Source organism: Cherax quadricarinatus, chromosome 2 (genome assembly GCF_038502225.1).
Source record: "Cherax quadricarinatus isolate ZL_2023a chromosome 2, ASM3850222v1, whole genome shotgun sequence".
Lineage (NCBI taxonomy): Eukaryota > Metazoa > Arthropoda > Malacostraca > Decapoda > Parastacidae > Cherax > Cherax quadricarinatus.
Genome location: NC_091293.1, coordinates 25,831,387 through 25,855,909, shown reverse-complemented (window position 1 = coordinate 25,855,909; position 24,523 = coordinate 25,831,387). Strand labels below are relative to the sequence as shown.

At 41.4% G+C, this 24,523-nt stretch overlaps 1 protein-coding gene across 2 annotated transcripts in view; it reads left to right on the top strand.

Annotated features, from left to right (window-relative positions):
- The window catches only part of LOC128706505 (uncharacterized), a 97,543-nt gene that overhangs the window by 64,472 nt on the left and 8,548 nt on the right, over nucleotides 1–24,523 (top strand). For both annotated transcript variants that reach the window (XM_070087731.1, XM_070087733.1), the window contains exons 3-7: nucleotides 13,173–13,294; nucleotides 13,542–13,657; nucleotides 21,918–22,090; nucleotides 22,590–22,777; nucleotides 23,281–23,391. In XM_070087731.1, the coding sequence (XP_069943832.1) occupies nucleotides 13,173–13,294; nucleotides 13,542–13,657; nucleotides 21,918–22,090; nucleotides 22,590–22,777; nucleotides 23,281–23,391 (710 nt within the window). The remainder of the gene's footprint in view (nucleotides 1–13,172; nucleotides 13,295–13,541; nucleotides 13,658–21,917; nucleotides 22,091–22,589; nucleotides 22,778–23,280; nucleotides 23,392–24,523) is intronic.

Below are 24,523 nucleotides of genomic sequence, written 5' to 3'. Positions count from 1 at the left end.
ATGAACAGCTCAAGGTACCTGCCAGAGAATCCAAGGTTATTTGTAAATAGGGTTAGGAGCAGGATCATACAAGTAGAAAAGGTTGTGTTGGTTTGTGGGTCTGCGAATGTCTTCGTCAAGGAGAGAGGTCCAGTAGTCATGTTGTGTCTCAATTTTGTCTATCTGTCTGTCACTGAACGTCTTCCAGTACAGATTCAGCGCAGAGATGTCTAATTGGGCATGGAGAGACTCGCTTGTGGCGAAGTCCTCCCATCTGACATCAAGCACCCAGCGCAGCGCCTTGTTCTGGACACGCTGCAGTTTAAGTTTGTTGTAGCTGCAAGAGAGAGGGCTAGAGGAGAGTAAGTTATCAGAGGACGTATTAGGGATTTGTAGAGGTGTAGTTTGGTGCGTTGGGAGGCATGTTGCAGCTTGTAGAGGCCCGCAAGGGCTTTACTAGCTATTGCATGCCTTGAGTGAATGTGTCCTTGTAAGCGAAGAAGGTAGTCAAGATTAACGCCAAGGACAGTGAGAGATTGTGTGATGGGGATACAAGTGCGGGTGTCAGCTGTTCTGAGCTCGACAGGTAATGGAGGATCACGTTTCCTGTAGTTAAATATGTAATGCTCGATTTAGCTGCATTGGTTTTGATCCTCCATTTTTGTTCCCAGATGGCTATCCTGTCGACCTCATTTTGTGTTTTGTGTGTGAGTGTATCTATATTGGCGTGAATGATGAGTTGTGAAATGTCGTCTGCATAGGCTAGTGTGATGGAATTGTGGCATACAGGTGTTGGAATGTCGTTAGTGTATAAAATGTAGAGGGTAGGAGAGGGGACAGATCCCTGGGGTACTCCAGCATTTAGTGTGAAGTAGTCAGAGTAACAGCCTTGGAATTTGATTCTCATGGTACGGCCATCTAGGAAGTTGCAGAGGAGTTTATGAGTAGTGAGAGACAGGTTAAAGTTAGTGCAGAGTTTGTACTTGAGCCCTTCGTGCCAGACAGTGTCAAAAGCTTTTTCAACGTCTTTTGCAACCAGGGCTGTCCTGTTTCTTTGTTTTGTGTTTATGTGGATGTATGTAAAGTAAAAGGACGCAAGTGCAACTAATGTGACATTTTATCGTGGCAACGTTTCGCTCTCCAGGAGCTTTGTCAAGCCGATACAAACAGTATATGGACACAGAGGGTATATAAAGGCTCAGAGTGAGGTGCAATACTAGTGGTAGTAGTAGTATTAGTAGTAGTGACAAAAGTTGTAGTAGTAGTAGTAATATGGTAGAGCAATTCGTACATGAGTAAAAGGATATAAAAGCTATTACTTGGGTAACATAAAAATAGGTTGGACAAATATAGACTGGATAGAGAAGGCCTGTGGCGGATAGGGTTGGAGGAGATGTGTAAGATGACTGGGATGTGATCAGAGCCTGTAATAGGGCCATGTGAGATGTAGTGTTGAAATAGAGAACTGGCTCGGTTTGCCAGAATAATGTCTGGTTTGCCTTGGCCCCTGTGGTTGTAGGTGTTGAAGTCTGGGCCGAGATGAATTAGGTGTTTATGGTTTGTGAAGTTGAGCAATTGGTGACCAAGTTGGTTATTACTGGTGTGATGAAAGGCGGTGTGTTTGGCCTTCATGTCAGCTAGTAGGTATGTTAGTGTGTTGGTGTAGTTGAAGACTAAGGAAAGGTCGCGTATGTTGAGAATAGTGCTTGGGCGAGCTTAAGTGGTGAAAAAGATAAAGGGACCAATTTGGTGTATATTCTAACCGCAAGACAGTGTTGGTGAATAAAAGGGATTGGGAGAAATTCGTGTTTTATGTTGGATTTGATAAGGATGGCAACCCCATCGTGGGGATCATAGGGGGACTGTAGTGCAGTATGACCATAATGGCGGATACGTTGAGGGGCTTTGAGGCAGGTACTGTTTAGCAAAACAATATCTGGTCTCACTGCTTCAAGGAGCTCGGCCAGTAGGTGTCTAATTGTAAAGTAAGAACGTACGTTAAACTGAATCACCTTAAACATGATTTAATGGTTTTGTCATAGCAAAGTTAATGTCGGTGGAGGAGTTTGGATTAAGGCCCATGATAGTGATGCCATCGGTGGATGTGTGTTTGTAGGTGTTGCGGACCCGTTTCCTGGAAGGGGAGGAAGACATGGATATAGTTTTATGTCCTTTGGTCTGTCTGTCAGAAGTTGGGGCAGGTTTAAATTTGAGTGGGTTTTGTCTGGAGGAGCTGGAGTTGGACCTGGATGAAGTTTTGGTTGTGGTGGAGGAGTGGGAGAAGGTAGATGCAGAGGAAGTGGAAGGTTTTGTAGGTAATGAGGAAGTGGGTAAGGAGGTGGGGGAAGGTGTGGTCGTAGCAGCAGCAGTAAGGGTGTTTGTGGGAGGGTTAGAAGTAGTGAAGAGGGGTAGGAGAGGAGGAGAGCTGGTGGGTGTAGGAAGTGAGGGGTGGGAGAGAGGGAGGAGGTAGAGGTTGTAGGGGGTTTAGAAGAGAAGCAGGAAGGAGGGATAATTAAAGAGGGAAGATTGTTAGCAGACAAGATTAGGTTAAGGACATGTGAATAGTCTGATTGATAAGCTTGAGAGATTACCATCGCAGAGTGGGCAGCAGTGACGAGTTGGCAGTTAGTTTTGTAGTCTAATGTGGGTGTAGGTGTAGAAGGAGAAGTGCTTGTAGTCTGTGTGTTGGTGTTTGATGTGTGTAGAGTAGGAGAGGTAGACCAAGTGCATGGAGTAACCCAGGCATTGGGGATAGGGGAGGGAGGTATGGAAGGGGAGGAGGTGCAGGGAAGGGGGGTGGAGGGAGGGAGGGAGGTTGGCTTGCTCTGAGGGAGGAGAGAATGTCTTTTCTAGAAGGGCAGGAATTTGCAACTGCAGTGTGTGACCAGCCGCAGTTAGAACATTTAAGGGGAAGGTTGCAAGTATTCCAGAAGTGGCCAGTTGCTGAACATCTGAAGCAAATTTGTGTGGATGTGCATGAGATTTTGTCGTGGCCGAATTTGTAGCATTTCAGACATTGTGTGATGGGGTGAAAGTTCGGAGTGAAGAGAGTGTTTGAAGGAATGCGGATGGTCTTGTCAGGGATTCCTTGATTGAAGAGTGTAGAGGCGTCAGAAGGAGTTGAACAGCATATTTTGAGGATGGTAGAGTTTTCAGGTATGTAAATATCGTCAAGAGAGACTTTGTTCTTAGTACTAATGTCTTTGATTAAGTCTTCTTTGTCTTTGTCATAGGCAGTCAGGAGAGAATAGTCTACATGTTTTGCGATCACTGTGCATCTGGTGAGGTGCACAGGAGTCCAAATAATAGTAAAGCCTGCATTGAGAAGTTTTTGTCTGGTCTCGGTTGAGGTGTACGTTTCGTAAGAATGTCTGTCAAGAAGGAGTTTGAAGCCTGAGTTGGTTTTAAAGACTTTCAGTTGAGGTGCGCCAGTGATCTGGTACAATAAATTCCCAGGACAGATAGTGGCATGATCAGAATTAGAGTATTTGAGGTTAAGCAAGAAAGAATTGGGTTTGGAAGAGGTAGAGGCAGGGTAGGCCTTAGAAGCAGGAGTAGACAGAGTAGAGGCAGGTGTTAGCAGTAGAGGAGGAGTGGTAAGGGGGAAGGAAGTGGAAGGCATTGAAGGCATCGTAAATCAGATGTGGCGGCCAAATCTGTGAGAGTACTCGGCTACGCAAGTACGTGTGAACTAGACACACGTACTTGCCTGGCTATAACTTTAAAGTTTTCTTGTGGAGTTCATCGCTGGAGGCACAGGACACTGAGGAGGTGAGCTGTAGCTTGATGGAGCACTGTATGCCCTGAACGGCGAGGAGAGGCAACACTGGCTGTGAGCGGCGAGGAGAGGCAACACAGGCTATATGGCGTGCAGGCCACACTTTCAGGCTGAGGCATGGAGACTTCAGACAGCAACAGGAGTGCAGAGGGAGGCTTCCTGCCCTTGGGTAGGCAGCCACCGACGCACCAATCCTGCTGGTGTAGACGAAGGTCCAGTAACCACCACTCGATGAAGAGAGGCAACACTGGCTGTGAGCAATGAGGAGAGCCAATACTAGCTGTATGGCGTGCAGACTTCACATACAGGCTGAGGTGTAGAGACTTCAGACAGTGGCAAGGAGAGGCAACACTGGCTGTATGGCGTGTAGACTACACGTACAGTCTGCAGCATGGAGACTTCAGACAGCAACAGGAGTGCAGAGGGAGGCTTCCTGCCCTTGGGTAGGCAGCCACCGATACACCAATTCATAGACCAAATTAAATCTATAGCTGACCTGTATGTTTCTCGCAGCTCCTCTCTCCTACCCTTCCCGATATCGATATCGTTTCCATCAGCACTGAGACAGATAATGGTCTTGTTCCAATTACCTGACATGATATTATCCAACCTGCTGACTATTCCACCAACACCAGTTCCAGGGAAGCACACCCTCTATCACACCTTCCTATCTCTATTACAGAAAGCAATGTCCATATATCTTACCTGTGAGTTACCAACCACAAGAATGCGCTTACCACTCTTAGCAGGGGAAGCAGTACCTTTACCTTCACTGACGACTGAAGATCCACTATACTGATGAAATCTGGAAGAGATAAATGGAGGCTGTGGTTTTCATTGAGCCTCTGTCTCTGAATATTTATTGCAAGAAATATGTAGGCGAAGCAGGCAGAGATCTTGTGGTCTGCCTGAACGAGCATCGAAATGCCAGTAACAGTGACGGCTTTAGGTACTCCTGTGTCCTCCACAGGGATTCAACAGGGCAACTGATGAACTGGGATGAGGTACAACTCGTTCTCACCTAACAAGACCTTTGACGCCGACGATGTCTGGAAGCCTCGCTAATCGCCGTCACCGACACCATAGAGCGTAACAATGGAAACTGCAAAATTTCTAAAACATTAGTATATATGATACTCAACCAGGTAAAGCACTACCTACCCAGCAAGACAGGAGTCACATGATCTCATCGTCTACCCGTCCTCATCCCAATATGGCATTTCTCAGGTCACCATGCGTCACTCACACCTCACTCTCTGCCAATAAATACTGTCTTTTAACCTCTGTATTTTAGAAATGATCAAGGTCCCAGGACCGAAACGTTTTCTAATAAATATGTCCTAGTGTTTGCAAACACTAGGATGTAGAGCTTGATCACACAGAATGTGAAAAAAACTTTGGAGTCATGGTAAATAGAAATGTAAAGCCAAGACAACAGTGCCTAAGTGTGCGCAGTAAGACCAACAGATTACAGGTCGAGCATGATCACCCATGTTAGCCCTGGGCCTATCAAGTTATCAAGTTTACACGTCAGGTCTTGTCACTCTTCTCTCTGTTCATGGACTCCAAGAGAAACGTTTTCTCAGTAAAAGTTTCCAAGCTGAGATTGTCGGTTTAACACAACCTCTTTTATATATACATTCGAGTTTACTGTAATCCCTATTAATGGAGTTAAAAGTATTGTTCATAGTAGTATACAGTGGAATTGTGGCCTTACTGACACACGCTCGTTCTATCAGTCATAAATTTTATTAACTAATTAATACAAATGATAAAAATAGTCCAGACTAATACATTTATTCATAGAAAGTCAGAAATAAGGTGCAAGCGTTACGTGGTCGTTAAGATATTATGTTTTTGAATTCTGTTGATTACTTAAGACAGGAACCTGTTTTCTTTTTTGCTCACCTGGCAAGGTAATTTCCACCGCCGTCTGAGCAACAAAGAGGAGAATGAGATGTGAAGCAACCACTATGTTAAAACTAGTTCAGGTTTGCCTCGGTACATCTCTGGCAGCAACCTACCCTGCCAGCTGCCTACGTTGCTACCTTCATGGAACAAACATCGCTTGTTGTCTGCTCTTTGCCGTTGGTTTTATTTTAATCATCTGCTCATCTACCTTTTCCCCCTTGCTCACTTCTGAACTCTATTTGTCCCAAAAAATTCCAGTCATCCCTACACCATACATGGAATCTCTTTTCCATATCATTTTTCACCACCTTCATATATAAAATAATCTCCTTTCTAAAATAGTTTTTTGATTACTTAAATTGCCTGATAATAACTCAAGTCATTCTCTCAGTTGCTATTCTTTTGCACTCATTCACTAAGCCAGCCTCTTTCACTTCATATATACATCACCTTTATCTTCACATTTTAGGAATTTTTCATATGCTAACTTTTTCCACTGCCCACCCTTGTACTCCTCATCATTTCACCTTCCTGCACCCAGCTTCTTTTAATCTTCATTCCTGCACCCAGCTTCCTATAATGTTCCTTCCTGCACCCAGTATCCTATAATTTTCAGTCCTGCACCCAGTTTCCTATAATTTTCATTCCTGCTCCCAACTTCCTATAATGTTCCTTGCTGCTCCTATCCTCTTATGTTTCCTTCCTGTATCCACTCTCTTATAATCTTTCTTTAAGCACTCTTCTCACTGGTCAACAATTTTTGAAAAGTTTTATACTTCTTAAATGAGATTAGCTAATTCTTATGTGTTTTCATGTCCTGAATTCAAATATCACCTTGAAAAATGCTTATTGGCTTTAAAGATACGAGACATGTAATATTTGATTATTTTATTATAACGTACAATATGTGTCAGTATGTTTTAAACTCTAATCCGTACCTACTCTCTGCCTTTTTACTTGACGCTTATAGTGGGCTGAAGAATCATCTCTTGCCAATGTCCAGCAATAGTCTGCAAGAATTCTTGGGCCCCATTTGCCCTGGTACCATTTTTCCATGGTTGAAATATAATGGTGAAACCTTTCACCATGTTCGTCACTAACTGCCTCACAGTTCGCTGTAAAAAAAATCTAAATGTGAGTCCAAAAAGTGGATTTTAAGTGACATGTTACATCCCATGTTCTTGTAAGCCTTGATGAGGTTTTCCACCAATTCTTCATAGTTGCCTTCCCTTCTGTTTATGAGAAATCCTTTCGCCACTAACTTGAATGCTTCCCAAGTCGCTTTCTCCTCCCCATGAAGGTCTGATTCAGAGTCACCATCTTTAAGAAGCTCTTGAATCTGAGGACCGTTGAAGACTCCCTCTCTTATCTTAGCGTCTCTTACTGAGGGAAATTTTGCTGTTAAATACTTGCATGCCCCAGTTTTATATTTAGTGGTGGTAGCAATTTTGTTTGGTTCAATGAGAGGCGTATGTCGAACATTTTTCATCCCAGGTTCCAGTGATTGACGTGGTGGCCTCACATGTATATCAACAGCTCACATGCATATCAATAGTTTCGCTAAGAAAATCACCTACGCTTCACCTCAAAATATAAACTTGCACATCACAACCACCTTCTATGACTGCTGGAACAATAATGAAGAGCAGTGAGACTGTGAGTGTGGTGAGAAACACTGCCGCAAGCCTGTTGGAACATGTTGTGACACGTAGGTGTACATTGAAAAGTGTGTGATGAATGGTTTGAAAAACCGACAAGGTGAAGATTGAGACACTTACGCAGCATATGGGAATCTTTATTCAGGAAACGTTTCGCCACACAGTGGCTTCATCAGTCCAATACAAAGAGGAAGGCGTAAGGAGAGGAGGAGTATGAGGTAATCAGTCCCTCAGCCTGGAGTCGATGTGTTCAGTCCATCAATCTTGTAGAATGTACAGCATAGGGCCGTAGAGCTAACAAACAATTTTAACCACGATATTCATTATCAGTGACCTAAAATTAATTGGAAATTGTTATGAGTGTTAGTCCTGGCTTTGTCTGTAAGATGCCTTACTTCCTTTCTCATTACGCTGTCAGAACACTCGTGACTTGACCTGATCTTTTCTTCTTCTCCAACTCCTCTCCCTACCTCTTCTCCTTTCCTATATTCTTTGTCTTCTTTCTTCTGCCTAAGTGTGTTCAGTCCTTCAGATTCCACTCCCCCCTTTCCTGGATTTTTAGTCCCACTTTCAAGGGCCATTAACTCTTCTGCAGTGCTCATTTATCTTGCCCTTTGACTTACTTCACTTCTACTACTACTACTACTACTACTACTACTACTACTACTATTACTACTACTACTACTACTACTACTACTACTACTACTACTACTATTACTACTACTACTTCTATTATTGCCTCTCTTTACTCCCCTTTCTGTATCTTGTGCCACTATCACTACTTCCCCTACTTACTACTATTACTGCCACTTCCATTACCAGCATTACCTCTACTACTACTTCTCTATTTCCTTCTTTTTCCTCTCAGTGTCCCGTCCCCGCCCTCTCCTACATATAATGTGTTTGTGTGATATGCAAATGGTCTAAGTCGTCATAAGATTCTTATATGTGAGAAATATTTGTGTATTACAATCTTCCCTTCTGCAAACATCTGTTGTTCATTCCAGTATTGTATTCCTACTACACAGTATTCTTATTACTATTTTACTCATCACTTTGTAAATCTTCCCTATTCAAACTGTCTCGCTTGATTTAAAATGTCACTTTGTTCTGTGACATACATTCTCCTTTCAGTAATAATATTAACATTCATCCTAATTTAACATCTGTCCTATATCCATCCGTATTCAAACACTCTAACTTTAAAACTTCCACATTTTATTTCATTATACCAATCGCAGGCAGAAAAATAGATAATCGGTAGCATATTTTATTTTTTTTTAGTTGCCTTTATTCAACACGTATGGGTGTGGAAAAAAATTATAACTTATTTCCCCAAGGGAAAATTAGACGAAACTATACAGTAATAAGAACTAATAAGAAGTATAGGAAAGAAAAAGTATGAGGTGCTATGTTTAGTATTAACCCACAGCCTCGGAGACGAGAATAAACATTATTCTGGGAAGTATCTTGAGATTTTTTCCCTGAGCAGTCTTAGTATTTGAGTATATTTTTATATTAATCTTTAATTTTTTAAATCTTTATTCGAAGTGTATTGTAAATGTAGGCAAATATTTGTAGGATTTATCTACCATCTTACAAGTCCATGAGACAGGCAAAATACTTATTGCTAACAGTAGAGTACAAGATATTGGAAACATATATACGTACATACTGCATATTTTTTTTAAATATGGTTATTAGTGAGAGGCATCAGTGAGCATTAAGGTCAAATGTGTCTGTGTCTGTCTTTCAGTGACTTTTTTTTTACGAAGGTAAATGCTAGAGTAAAGATTTCTTTGATAAAAATAAATTACAGAGTTTTATTTGGGAAACTTCATTAACGTTATATTAAGCGCACAAAGCGCGATGGTATCATCCACTAAACTGATGAATCATGATTTACAAACTCTGCTCTATATAGGAAAACTTTACACTATGTATGAAAATTTAGCGCTGTAGGGAAACACACTGTGTATGAATGCTCACACTATGTAAGAAAGCTTTCGATAATGTCACACCATGTACGTAAGCGGTCCCTACCAAACGGTAGCACGTTAAATAAATCTCCGAATAAAACCTGTCTGAGCTCCTACTTACAGCACCTACATTGAGCATATAATGCATTCACTTACGTAATTATATCTAACATATTATAGATCTCCTGTATCATCGTCGCAGCGGATGTGTGGCCATCAACGCACAACAACACCTACAGAAATGTTTAACTTCAGTTGTACATATACAGAGAGATTATTTCAGCCCCTGTTTTAAATCAAGTAACCGCTGGTCCAAACCTGTTCATAATTGCAATATTTCTTGATTTAAATATATATATCCAGTATATTAAGCTTCTAAATTGCAACACTTGGATTTTAAACGAACGTGGTGATACCGATAACCAGAAAAAGAAAAATTCGGTTCAAGGACGAGCGGAACAAAAAGTTTCTGGTAATTATGTATAATTTCTTTCGTGTTGCAATCAATGTGTGATGCAGCAACTTACCTCGTAACATAATAGCTTCTCAGTCGCTACCATTCACACTATTAACGTTCTTCTGTACTGTTACTGCTGGGTTCTACTCTTAGCTTAATTAAGTCTGCACATAATACCTTACGTGACTGTTGGCTCTTCCATGTTGCAAATCTTTGTATCAAAGACGTCTTACTTGAAAATATTAATTCTTCTTCTTCTTCTTCTTCTTCTTCTTCTTATTATTATTATTATTATTATTATTATTATTATTATTATTATTATTATTGTTAATTTTGTCGTTTTTTATCATAATTTTTAGCACTATATCAAATTATCTCTCGCCGCATGTAAATATCGCCTCAGAAAATGAAAGTAGAAATAAATATGCATGCATGTATATATATATATATATATATATATATATATATATATATATATATATATATATATATATATATATATATATATATATATATATATATATATATATATATATATATATATATATATATATATGTAATTAGAGCACGACTGCAGTGATGTGTCTGATCTATTGATCCAACTCTCATACACTGCGCCATGACCTACTGCTGCTGTGTTAGCGCACCGCTCATGATCTGCTACTTGTTGTGTTTGTGAGGTTTTCATAACTTGCTGCTGTAAAAGGGCTGATTTGATGACCTGCTGCTGCGATAGGGCTGCTCTCGTAATCTGCTGTTGTGATAGGGCTGTTCTCATGACCTGCTGCTGTGGTAGGGCAGTTCTCATGACCTGCTGTTGTTTTATTAGTGCTGATTTTATGACCTGCTGCTGCTGCTTTAATACTGCCTTCATAATCTGCTGCTGGTGTGTTAGTGTTATTGCCAGGAATTGCTGATGCTGCGTTAGTGCTGTTTTCCCAACCTGCTGCTGTTCTCAAAACCTGCTCCTGTGTTAGTACTGTTTTTATGACTTCCTGTTGATGTGTTAATGCTGATCTCATTCCTGCTGCTGTGTTAGTGCTGCTCTTATGACATACTGCTGCTGTGTTAGTGCTGCTCTTATGACATACTGCTGCTGTGTTAGTGCTGCTCTTATGACATACTGCTGCTGTGTTAGTGCTGCTCTTATGACATACTGCTGCTGTGTTAGTGCTGCTCTTATGACATACTGCTGCTGTGTTAGTGCTGCTCTCATTTCTGATGCTGCTGTGTTAGTGCTGTTATCTGTTGAATCTTCATGAAAAATAAAAAAAAAATATATATAATAGTTTGTATTTTTTTTTCTAAGGTTTTATTGCTAATTTTTTTTCGATAGAAGCTACAATGAAAATATCATGTCTTTAGTATCTGCCTTATTTATTTAGTTACATTAATAAGTAAGATGGTTTCACACTCTACTCTTTGTGCTCAAAGAATCGCGAGTTTCGACTGTTTGCCCGCGCTGCTAAATGTTTATTCGCTAGTTGGCGTTCTGGTATGCGTGGTAAACTAGGAGTGTACCTGACCTTACACTTGCAATTGTTGCGTCTCTGTGTTGCTGCCTGACCATCGTTGTAGGATCTCTTTTTCTCTGTCTGAGAGAACTCTGCTAGTGTCACGTACACTCTGTTTTGTGGAAGGGTATGTTCTCATTGGTGAACAGAGACATTCTTCTTGTCCTCGGTGGAACTCTCTATTCCAGTGACTTATTTACAGTTTGTGATTTTTTCGTATTTTGTTGCTGTGTCGTAAGTCTTACCACATTATTCAGGTCCCGAGTCTTACTCTCGATCTACAATGTTATGACTGGCATCAACGTACTGTCGAAGTCAGGGTTTGGAAGTTATTGAACTACGATTCAGTAATTTGGAAGCTTTTATCTTAATGGAGATGTCATTAGTCCCCAGTTAGGGCACTTCTGTGTCTCTTCTTGCTTGTCTGATCCTGTACTGTTCACTGTTGCTGTTCGGTAAACTGGTCACTTGTATAGTTCAAGTAAACTGTGCATGTAGCCTCTCAGATGATCAGAAGTTAGTTTATTTAGGGACATGCTGGTTACACACACACACACACACACACACACACACACACACACACACACACACACACACACACACACACGTTCAGGACTCCGTACACCGTGTATGTCAGGCCTATAGTGGGGTATGGAGCACCAGTTTGTAACCCACCCCTAGCCAAGCACGTAAGGAAATTAGACAAAGTGCAAAGGTTTGCAATAAGACTAGTCTCAGAGCTATGGGCATGTCCTACGAGGAGAGGTTAAGGGAAATCGATGTGACGACACTGGACGACAGAAGAGATAAGGAGGATATGATAACAACATATAAAATGCTAAGAGGAATTGACAAGGTGGACAGAGACAGGATGTTCCAGAGATGGAACACAACAACAAGGGGTCACAATTGGAAGTTAAAGACTCAGATAAATCACAGGGATTTTAGGAAGTATTTCTTCAGTCACAGAGTTGTCAAGAAGCGGATGAGTCTGGCAAGTGATGTAGTGGAGGCAGGATCCATACATAGCTTTAAGAAAATGTATAATGAAGCTCATGAAGCAGGAAGGGAGGGGCCAGGAGCTGTGACTCGACCCCTTAGGTGAGCACACACACACACACACACACACACACACACACACACACACACACACACACACATACACACACACACACACGAGAACAATGTCGTTCAGTAATATGCCAAATGATACAGTTTTTTCTTGTGTTATTAATGTTTTCATTATCTAATGTTGTATTACTGCTTCTTTTATGACTTACTGCTGTATTAAGGCTGTTGTCATAAAGTGGTGCAGTGTCAGGGCTGTTCTCATGAGTGTCCTGGGGCTGTGTTCGTGCTGCTCTCATAAGCTGCTGCTGCTGCTGTGTTAAAGCTGCTTTCATAACCCATTGTGTCAATTTTGCTATTATAGCAGAATTAACACAGCACACAGCTGTTAGTGTTGTTCTCATGTTAGTGCTCTAGTGTTAGTGCTGTTCTCATGACCTGCTGCTATGCTAGTGCTGTTTGCATGACCTGCTGTTGTGTTAGTGCTATTATCATCACCTGTTGCTGTGTTAGTGATATTATCATGACCTGCTGCTGTGTTAGTGCTATTATCATCACCTGCTGCTGTGTTAGTGCTATTATCATCACCTGCTGCTGTGTTAGTGCTATTATCATCACCTGCTGCTGTGTTAGTGTTGTTTTCATGACTTGCTTCTGCTTCGTTAAATGCTGTTAATTTCTAAATATGCCCGACAGATATCATGGTTTAACTTAGCAGCAAAAAATACCTCGTTAATTAATACATTGCAGCATTCCTCAGGTAACGAGAGATGTGTCAGATCAAACATGTGCTGCTACAGGTGTTTTGTCTTCTTCCTTCCCTGACAGGTGTCGGTGGTCCTGAGGACCCGAGTGAGGAAGACTGGCGGAGTGTGGGAGAGAAGCTTGTGAAAGCGTTCAGTGAAATAGGCTTCGTGTATCTCAGTAACCATGGTGTCCCCTCTAACATGGTGAGTATCCACTCCCACAGGGTGAGTGTCTACTCCCTCATGATGAGCTCCCCACACGGTGAGTAGACTCCTCACACGGTGCGTAGCCTCGCCCACATGGTGAGTAGTCCACATAGAGAGCAACACAGCTCATATGTTGAGTCCATGTCGTAATTAAGACTTAGTGTAACAGTTTGTTTTCGACCCTAAATGTTACCACTGTTGGCAATAATTCCCAATAAAACCGACATCAGCTTTGACCCGACAGGTGGACGAAGTCAACACACAGTCGGGGAAGTTCTTTGAACTTGACGAGACCACAAAACTCCGTTACAAGAGAGGCAAGACAGAGGTGCAGGGATACACCACGCCTGGCCAGGAGAGGTACTATGTTTCTGGTATTTGTTTACCAAGCGCCTGTTTTGAATTATTCATTGTTCATGCTTAGATCTTTCCCATGTTACTGCTTGGATCTTGACGCTGTTACTGCTTGGATCTTGACCCTGTTACTGCTTGGATCTTAACCCTGTTACTGCTTGGATGTTGACCCTGTTACTGCTTGGATGTTGACCCTGTTACTGCTTGGATCTTGACCCTGTTACTGCTTGGATCTTGACCCTGTTACTGCTTGGATGTTGACCCTGTTACTGCTTGGATGTTGACCCTGTTATTGCTTGGATCTTGACCCTGTTACTGCTTGGATCTTGACCCTGTTACTGCTTGGATCTTGACCCTGTTACTGCTTGGATCTTGACCCTGTTACTGCTTGGATCTTGACCCTGTTACTGCTTGGATCTTGACCCTGTTACTGCTTGGATCTTGACCCTGTTACTGCTTGGATCTTGACCCTGTTACTGCTTGGATCTTGACCCTGTTACTGCTTGGATCTTGACCCTGTTACTGCTTGGATCTTGACCCTGTTACTGCTTGGATCTTGACCCTGTTACTGCTTGGATGTTGACCCTGTTATTGCTTGGATCTTGACCCTGTTACTGCTTGAATCTTGACCCTGTTACTGCTTGGATCTTGACCCTGTTACTGCTTGGATCCTGACCCTGTTACTGCTTGGATGTTGACCCTGTTATTGCTTGGATGTTGACCCTGTTACTGCTTGGATCTTGACCCTGTTACTGCTTGGATCTTGACCCTGTTACTGCTTGGATGTTGACCCTGTTATTGCTTGGATCTTGACCCTGTTACTGCTTGGATCTTGACCCTGTTACTGCTTGGATCTTGACCCTGTTACTGCTTGGATCTTGACCCTGTTACTGCTTGGATCTTGACCCTGTTACTGCTTGGATCTTGACCCTGTTACTGCTTGGATCTTGACCCTGTTACTGCTTGGATCTTGACCCTGTTACTGCTTGGATCTTGACCCTGTTACTGCTTGGATGTTGACCCTGTTACTGCTTGGATGTTGACCCTGTTATTGCTTGGATCTTGACCCTGTTACTGCTTGGATCTTGACCCTGTTACTGCTTGGATCTTGACCCTGTTACTGCTTGGATCTTGACCCTGTTACTGCTTGGATCTTTACCCTGTTACTGCTTGGATCTTGACCCTGTTACTGCTTGGATCTTGACCCTGTTACTACTTGGATCTTGACCCTGTTACTGCTTGGATCTTGACCCTGTTACTGCTTGGATGTTGACCCTGTTATTGCTTGGATGTTGACCCTGTTACTGCTTGGATCTTGACCCTGTTACTGCTTGGATCTTGACCCTGTTACTGCTTGGATCTTGACCCTGTTACTGCTTGGATCTTGACCCTGTTACTGTTTGGATCTTGACCCTGTTACTGCTTGGATCTTGACCCTGTTACTGCTTGGATCTTGACCCTGTTACTGCTTGGATCTTGACCCTGTTACTGCTTGGATCTTGACCCTGTTACTACTTGGATCTTGACCCTGTTACTGCTTGGAACTTGACCCTGTTACTGCTTGGATCTTGACCCTATTACTGCTTGGATCTTGACCCTGTTACTACTTGGATCTTGACCCTGTTACTGCTTGGATCTTGACCCTGTTACTGCTTGGATCTTGACCCTGTTACTGCTTGGATCTTGACCCTGTTACTGCTTGGATCTTGACCCTGTTACTGCTTGGATCTTGACCCTGTTACTGCTTGGATCTTGACCCTGTTACTGCTTGGATCTTGACCCTGTTACTGCTTGGATCTTTACCCTGTTACTGCTTGGATCTTTACCCTGTTACTGCTTGGATCTTGACCCTGTTACTGCTTGGATCTTGACCCTGTTACTGCTTGGATCTTGACCCTGTTACTGCTTGGATCTTGACCCTGTTACTGCTTGGATCTTGACCCTGTTACTGCTTGGATCTTGCCCCCCCCTATTACTGCTTGGATCTCCCTCCTGTTACTGTTGGGATCTCTCTCTCGTTTCTGCTTAGATCTTGATCCCCTGTTTCTGTTTGGATCTTGCCCCTGTTACTGCTTGGATCTTTCCCCTGTTACTGCTTGGATCTCTATCCTGTTTCTGCTTGGATCTTGCCCCTGTTACTCCTTGGATCTCTCTCCTGTTTCTGCTTATATCTTTTTCCTCTTTCTGCTTGGGTGTCTCTCCTGTTTCTGCTTTGATCTTACTCCTATTACTGCTTGGATATCTCTTCTGTTTCTGCTTTGATCTTGCCTCCCTTACAGCTTGGCCCTCTATGTGTTTCTCCTTAAATCTTTCCCATGTTATTGCTTGGATTTTGTCCCTGTTGCTGCTTGGATCTTGCCCGTTACTGCTAAGATCTTGCCCCTGTTATTACTTGGATCTTGCCTCCAGTTACCGCTTGGATTTTACCCCTGTTACTACTTGGATTTCTCTCCTGTTACTGCTCTCATTTTGCCTCTGTTTCTGCTCGGATCTCTCTCATGTTCCTGCTTAGATATCTTTCTAGTTCAAGCTTCTCCTGATATCTCTCCTCTGTTCCTGCTTAAATCATCCACCACTCCCTGCTCAGATCTCTCCCCTGTTCCAGCTTAGATGTCTCCCTGTTCCTACTTAAATCTCTCCTCTGTTACTTCTTAGATATTTCCCCTGTTTCTACTTAAATGTCTCCCTGTTCCTACTTAAATATCTCCCCTGTTACTGCTTAGATATTTCCCCTGTTTCTGCTTATATCTCTCCTCCTCTTCATACTTAGATCTTTACCATGTTACTGCTTAAATTTCTTGTTCCTCATTTGATTTTTACCTTCTTACTCATGTCTCTCCTCTGTTTCTTCTTGGATTTCTTCCCTGCCAGTTATAGAAATTTTCCCTGTTTCTGCTTAAGGGGTATGTAAGTACCCCTGTCTTCTAATAACATGTTCATTTGTCCACTATAATCTACCTTGTCCATAATTACTATCTGAGCAAAGCTCGGGCCTCTGTAATACAATTGTTCTCAATGATTTGTTAAGTTATACCATGAATTAAGGAAAGATCCTGGACTTCACCTTCCGAAACAGACAAAGTAAATGCGATAGTAATTATGGACAAGGTAGATTATAGTGGAAAAATGAACATGTTATTAGGAGACGGAGGAACTTACGTGCCTCTTAAATTTCCTCTCTGTTCTTGTTTTGATACGCCCTCGTTAATGCTAAGATTCCCCCTTCCCTGTTAATGTTCAGATCTTTCTCCTATTCCTGCTTAGATCTTTCCCTTGTTCTTGCTTAGTTCTCTCCTGTGCCAACTTAAATGTCTTTTCCTGTTGTTTCGTTTTAGATCTGTCCCTTGTTCCTGCTTAAATATCTCTCCTGTTCCTGCTTATGTCATCCCTGTCCCTGCTTATATCTCTCCTTATTCCTGCTTAAATCTCTCTCTGTTTCTGCTTTAATCTCTCTGTTCCTGCTTTAATCTCTTTATGTTCCTGCTTAAATCTCTCTCTGTTCCTGCTTAAATCTCTCTCCTGACCCTGCTTATGTTTCTCCTTTGTGTCTCCTTAGATCTCTCATCTTTGCTGGTTCATTTAAGTAAAATGTGTGAAGAGGAATTCCACTCTTTACATCTAACTACTGAAGTACATCTCCAGTGAGTACAACTGAATGAGAGAGGGTGAGAGATAATGAACAAGATTGTCAGATCATTCATCCCAGTGTTTCCATATGGACAAGACCTTGTTCTTTTTGCATCTATCTCACAACTTTCCAATAATTGACCTCACTAAGTATCCAGGCTCTTTACATTTTTCCTTACATAGAAGCTTGCACAAGAATTCCCTGAATCCGGGCCAGTTTGGCTGCCAGAATAGCGTGACTGATTCGCTCATAGCGGACTGAGGTTCCATCACTCCTTGCGCTGACCCTCACACAGGTCCAGTGACTCACACCTATATAATATAATGTTCTTTGTGTCTTATCACCCATGTATGTCCTTCCCTCTTCTGTTTTTCACAGACACCGTCCTTTTTTTAACTCTGTACCTATACACAACCTTCATAATAACTATTTTAGCCCACACTTTATTCCTAAGAAGATTTTATCAAAGCTGAAGCTGCTCTTCCCATCCATAGATCAAACCTAAATTATTCCCATTCCCCAGGAAGTGTTATCAGGAATGGGAATGTGGAATGAAGACATAATCAGAAAGCGTTAAGCCCGTAGGACTTAACACTTCCTAATAATATATACATCTATATGAATAAAGAAAAGGGTGGAGGGGCTCGAACCGCAGTTCATAAATTGACAGTCCGACGCTCTACCGTCTAGGCTAACCCAGCCCTCTAATAGAAATGATTCGGATGTAGCCCTTACTGCTACATACCGTCAGAGACACCAACTGTACCTACCTCTTCTGTTTGTTCATTGACATTTGTTTATGATAACTGAATTTGAGTTCATAGACGATGTGGCCTTGACAGGGTAAGAACAAATCTACTGTTAAAGTTCCTGGGACGAGGGAAGGAGTTCAGTTGGGTTACAGTTGGTGCCTCTGACGGAATATAATACAGCGTTACTTCCTGGGTTAGCTTAGACGGTAGAGCGTCGTACCATCAATTTACGAATCGCGGTTCGAGCCCCTCGACCACCCGTCTATTTATTCATCGACAGTTGTTTATTACAACTTAATCTGAGTTCACACTTCTATATCTGTCAGTGGTTTCCGTGATCATCGTCTCGGATCAGTTCACATAAAAATAATTTTTCCGAATAATACGATTTATTAAGAAACACAGAGAAATGTGATGCTGCAGTGCATACTGGATTTAAGTAGAATTTTGTAAGATTTATCTGCCGTATCGCATGTTCGTGAGATAGGAAGGAAAGACCAGCAGTCCTGTCAGAGTGCAATACGTTTAACAGGCTCTTGTATTACACGCCCGACAAGGTAGTAACATCTCCCTTGATGGTTGCTGTTTGTCAATCACTCATGCTATATATAATACACATTACGTTACATATACCCTGTATCCAGCTACATCTACCCCTGTACCTGACTAAATATACTCTACACTCGCCCTCAGCTACCCTATATCCAGCTACACCTTTTACCGTATCTGGCTATATGTACCCTGTATCCACTAAATCTTTTCTGTATCCAGCTACATCCATCCCTGTTTATAACTACGTCTTCCTTACATCCAGCTAAATCCGCCCTGTATCCCGTTACATCTACCACTGTATGCCATCTCGTGAATATTACACTGACTCACATTGTTAGTGACCTTCAGAATCTTGAGCCCAGACTGTAATAAATGCTAGGTCCTTCTTTTCGTATTGTTGCTTTGCTGACAGGATTCTGTGTTAGTCTGGTATACAGACTGTGAGTGGTATGCAGCTGGCGAGGGAGGTAGACTGCTGGTGAAGAGGTATACAGCTGGTGAAGAGATATACAGCTGGTGATGGTGATATGCAACTGATGGCGATATACAGCTGGTGAAGAGGTATACAGCTGGTGAGCGTAATATACAGCTGGTGAGGGTAATATACAGCTGGTGGAGATATGCAGCTGGTGATGGTGATATACAACTGGTGAAGAGGTACACAGCTGGTAAGGATGGTATACAGCTGGTGAAGAGGTATACAGCTGGTGAAGAAGTATACAGCTGGTGAGGGTGATATACAGCTGGTGAAGGAGGCATTTAGACAGTACTTGGAGTCTACCTGGAGGGTATTCCGGGGATCAACGCCCCCGCGGCCCGGTCCTCGACCAGGCCTCTCGGTGGACCAGGGCCTGATCAACCAGGCTGTTACTGCTGGCCGCACATAGTCTTGGGCACCGGGCACTTATGGTGTTTTATCTTAGGGTACCAATGGCACCCCTACTTTTCATTGGGGGTATATTGCATCGCCTTCCCAGTCTTTTACTTTCGTAGGGAGTGATTTCTGTGTGCAGATTCGGGACCATTCCTTCTAGGATTTTCCAAGTGTAGATTATGTTATATATCTCTCGCCAGGTTCCAACGATTACAAGCCAAGTGCTTCCAAGCGTTCCCAGTAGTTGAGGTGTTTGATAGAACTTATATGTACAGTAAAGGATCTCTGTACACTCTCTAGATCTGCAATTTCATCTACTTTGAATGGAGATGTTAATGTACAGCAAAATTCCAGCCCAGAGAGAACAAGTGATTTGAAAAAGATCATCACTGGCTTGGCATCTCTTGTTTTGAACTTTCTCATTATCCATCCTATCATTTTCTTTGCTTTCGATCCTTGAAAGTGACAGTAAGGACAGTAAGGACAGTAAGGAATGAGACATAAGAATGAGAGAGTAACGGCCGGGTTTTCCGTAAAGATCATTATTAACACTGCTGTCGTTCATACTGTGTAAATGAGTTACCGTCAGGGAGAGTCTAATGTGCCTCTTTCCTGACGATGTAAAATTCATCAGAAGGATAAAGAGCAGGAGAGGACACAAATAAACTCCAGGGAAAACTATGGAAAAAATAGTAAAGCCTTGGAGGTAAAACTGGAAGCTCACCAATCCAGACATATACCAGAGATTCAAATAAGCCAGAAGTAAATACCGTTTACCATTGTAATGATGGAAGAAAATGAAAAAAAAGACAGAAGAAGACAAGAGCACAAAGAAAACAAATATCATATTCATTTTCCTAAAAAGCGAATGAAGTGTGAAAGATAAAATACTAAGAATCAAGAACGGTGACAAAAATTGACGAATCGGACAATTAAATGTTTTAAAATGTGAAGTTCCAGAGTTTGTTTGCAAAAGATAATGTTTTGAGCGAGGAGTGAAACCTTCAAGAGTCACTTAAAATTTATCCGACTGAAACAAGTAAACAAGTAATGAAACTTACTCTTGAATATTGACAACACATCAATCAATCAATCAAGTTTATTCACTATAAAGATTACAATGTAGGGTTTACATTTTATAGGATATTGTGTGGTTTACATATAAAATACTAATTACATAGAGGTCTACTACCACACCTAGTATAACTAGGCAGTTCGGGCAGACTAAGAATAATTCAGTACTCTATATAGGAAGCGGATGAGGCATCACTACAGGTTTCTAAAAAATGGCAGAAGAACTAAGTTATTAGCTGACGAATTTATGAAATATTCTTTTACAAGAATGCAGATTAATAGACAAAATAAGACCCTTGCGGATTTAGCGCTTAGGTTTAATTATAATAGTAATAGTAAAAATAACAATCAACAAAAGGAAGGAGAAAAAAAGGTGCTGATATTCGGAAAATGTTATAAGGTTGGCCTACAGCGTTACTGTAAATGTTGTGAAAAAATAACATTAGAAAAGAGTGGATAAAACACATGAAAAGTGAAAATGCCTGGCAGCAAGCAATTGGATTTCTAATGAACAAAATTCGGTATATAAAATTAACATTTAAACAAACCTAAATGTCCTTACAACCAAGTGTTCCCAGAGTGAATTTTAGCAAGTGATGCGTAATGCCATCGATTGACTCGTTAAAATTTCGTATTTAGTCTGGGATATGATCAGGTGTTACTGAAAGGACACTGTTGGTTTCCTTCACAAATAGAGTGATAAAATCCTTGAGTGCGATCTTAGAGGAAGCAGTGAGCGTTATTACCACAAGAAATTCAAAATCTTACATTGCTGCTTATGTAAAAAAATAGGTAATTACGTACACACACACAAACCATCCCATACCTTTATACCTGTACCATCATAGTGTTGCAGGTGTAGAATATGGGATGGTCACCTAAACAATCTTGTTTCGAGTCCTGTGACGCTCTATTTGCACACGTTGTTATTTTCTAGGTAGAGTGAAATCCCAGTTTTCATTGACAGGTGTAAATGGCATACAAACTAGTTTATATTTTGAACCAGAGAGTCACTAGGTATTGTAAAATATGTTTTGGGGCATCTGTGGAACATATCATGGTAGAGGAATTAAATAAACAAATTAATTTATTGATGGTATGCAAAGCCAAAAGATGAGTAAGAAACATGTGCAACACTTTGATATATTGTGGAGACATTTAACTAACCAGTAGTTTTATGAGTTCAGTGTTGAGAAAAACTATGGAAGTGATCAGTCCCTCAGCCTTGATAGGTGTTCAGTTTCACAAGGCAAAGGGACTGAACACTTATCAAAGTATGTTAGGTAAAGTTAGTACCCATTTGGTATTATCCTTTTAGTACAGTTGGCATAATCTTGGTATTAAGTATAACTAAGTTTCACTAAGTCTGCTCGTCATTCTGTACAGGTTGATCACTGAGGGCGACGTGCGCGAGTTAAGGGAGAGTTACGATGTGCAACATATGGACGGCATGTTTCCTGACGAAGAAGTGAGCGGCCTGCGGCCCTCAGTGAAGGTCCTGATCGAAGCTTGTAAGAAGCTTGCCTCACGTCTCCTCACTGCAATTGCTATTGGTCTAGGCAAGTCATCATCACGCTCCGTGCTGCACCAACATCGTTTTCATTTTTCTCCTTTTTTTCAGATAGTATTTGAATTATTTATCCTTTACTTTCTCTGTTATGTTAATTATTTTTATGTTATTATCTAATGTTTACATATGATTTATATCATTTATGACTTTTCTTATATGCATTTATGTTTTTTCCTGATTTTCCCTTTTTTTTTTTTTTTGCAGTATTTAGATATTCTTTCTTTGCCATCCAAAAGAGCATCAAGATTTTTCACATGTCGAGGATAGTATCTTCACGTGAACATATTGCTACAGTAGTAATCACATTTTATGTGACCTAGATTCATCATATCCAAGGTGATTTACCGTGCTCACGATACCAGTAATATCCTAAAGATCCTAGTAGCGTCGTAGAGTATACAGTAGTGACCTTAAATTTTGTTTCTCTCACTAAGGACTCATGTTCACCCTTCACACCCTCGCCCAGCTTAACCTGCAGTGTTCTGCAGATCTGGATCGCTCGTTCTTCGTGTCGACACACAACCAGATGTGCAGTGACAACAATTCCTCCTGTCTGCGTCTGCTGTATTATCCGTCAGTGCCAACCAACGTGTGTGAGGGTGCCACCCGCTGCGGTGCCCACACTGACTATGGCACCATCACTCTGCTTTTTCAGGATAACTTGGGGGGCCTTGAGGTGGGGAGATTACTGTGCTTTCGTTACTCTGGCATCCGCCTTCTCCATCTTGGCATATATAAGTAATGTTCTGATTAATAACGCATAAGAAGGTGTTTAGTTTGCAAATCATATGACTAATACTGTTTTTATAGCCACAAAGCTGGAGATATTGTTGGGGCCTGATTTGTTGGTTGTACTACTCAGACTCTAGATGTAGTTTCCTCCCAGTCTCAAATAAAGATTCAGGAGCATTATTTCTAATAACAAGAGTAGGCCTATGAGTGTATTTATTAGTCTAAAGACTAATATTTTTCAAAGGCGCAATGCTTGAAGTCATATTTCCTCTTTGTAACTTAAAAATAAAAATTATGTTATTAACCATGGTATTAGCATGACCTGAAGAGCGTGCCTGATTCCATATATATATGTGACAGTTAAACTGAAACAATCACGTCATAGATATAAATTTGAATATAAAACTCTAAATGCATCACAGGTAAATAAAATTTGACTCTTTCCAGGTTAGAGATCGGGAAGGAACCTGGATGAATGCAAACCCAATCCTTGACACAGTGCTGGTCAACGTGGGTGACCTCCTACAGTACTGGACTGCTGATAAGCTACGCGCCACAGTACGTTTCTTGCAAGCCAGTCCAACTTTCAGGTTTGCCACTCATGGTGCAACAACATCCCCTGATTCTAAGCAGCAAGTCTCCATATCTAAATGACTAGGCAGTGTGGCTCCGTTAATATAATCATATCAATATATATATATATATGTATATACGGTAGAGTTATAATTGAAAGAATTAGAGGTAAGACAGAATGTAGGATTGCAGATGAGCAAGGAGGCTTCAGAGTGGGTAGGGGATGTGTAGATCAAGTATTTACATTGAAGCATATATGTGAACAGTATTTAGATAAAGGTAGGGAAGTTTTTATTGCATTTATGGATTTAGAAAAGGCATATGATAGCGTGGATAGAGGAGCAATGTGGCAGATGTTGCAAGTATATGGAATAGGTGGTAAGTTACTAAATGCTGTAAAGAGCTTTTATGAGGATAGTGAGGCTCAGGTTAGGGTGTGTAGAAGAGAGGGAGAATACTTCCCGGTAAAAGTAGGTCTTAGACAGGGATGTGTAATGTCACCATGGTTGTTTAATATATTTATAGATGGGGTTGTAAAAGAAGTAAATGCTAGGGTGTTCGGGAGAGGGGTGGGATTAAATTATGGGGAATCAAATTCAAAATGGGAATTGACACAGTTACTTTTTGCTGATGATACTGTGCTTATGGGAGATTCAAAAGAAAAATTGCAATGGTTAGTGGATGAGTTTGAGAATGTGTGTAAAGGTAGAAAGTTGAAAGTGAACATAGAAAAGAGTAAGGTGATGAGGGTATCAAATGATTTAGATAAAGAAAAATTGGATATCAAATTGGGGAGGAGGAGTATGGAAGAAGTGAATGTTTTCAGATACTTGGGAGTTGACGTGTCGGCGGATGGATTTATGAAGGATGAGGTTAATCATAGAATTGATGAGGGAAAAAAGGTGAGTGGTGCGTTGAGGTATATGTGGAGTCAAAAAACGTTATCTATGGAGGCAAAGAAGGGAATGTATGAAAGTATAGTAGTACCAACACTCTTATATGGATGTGAAGCTTGGGTGGTAAATGCAGCAGCGAGGAGACGGTTGGAGGCAGTGGAGATGTCCTGTCTAAGGGCAATGTGTGGTGTAAATATTATGTAGAAAATTCGGAGTGTGGA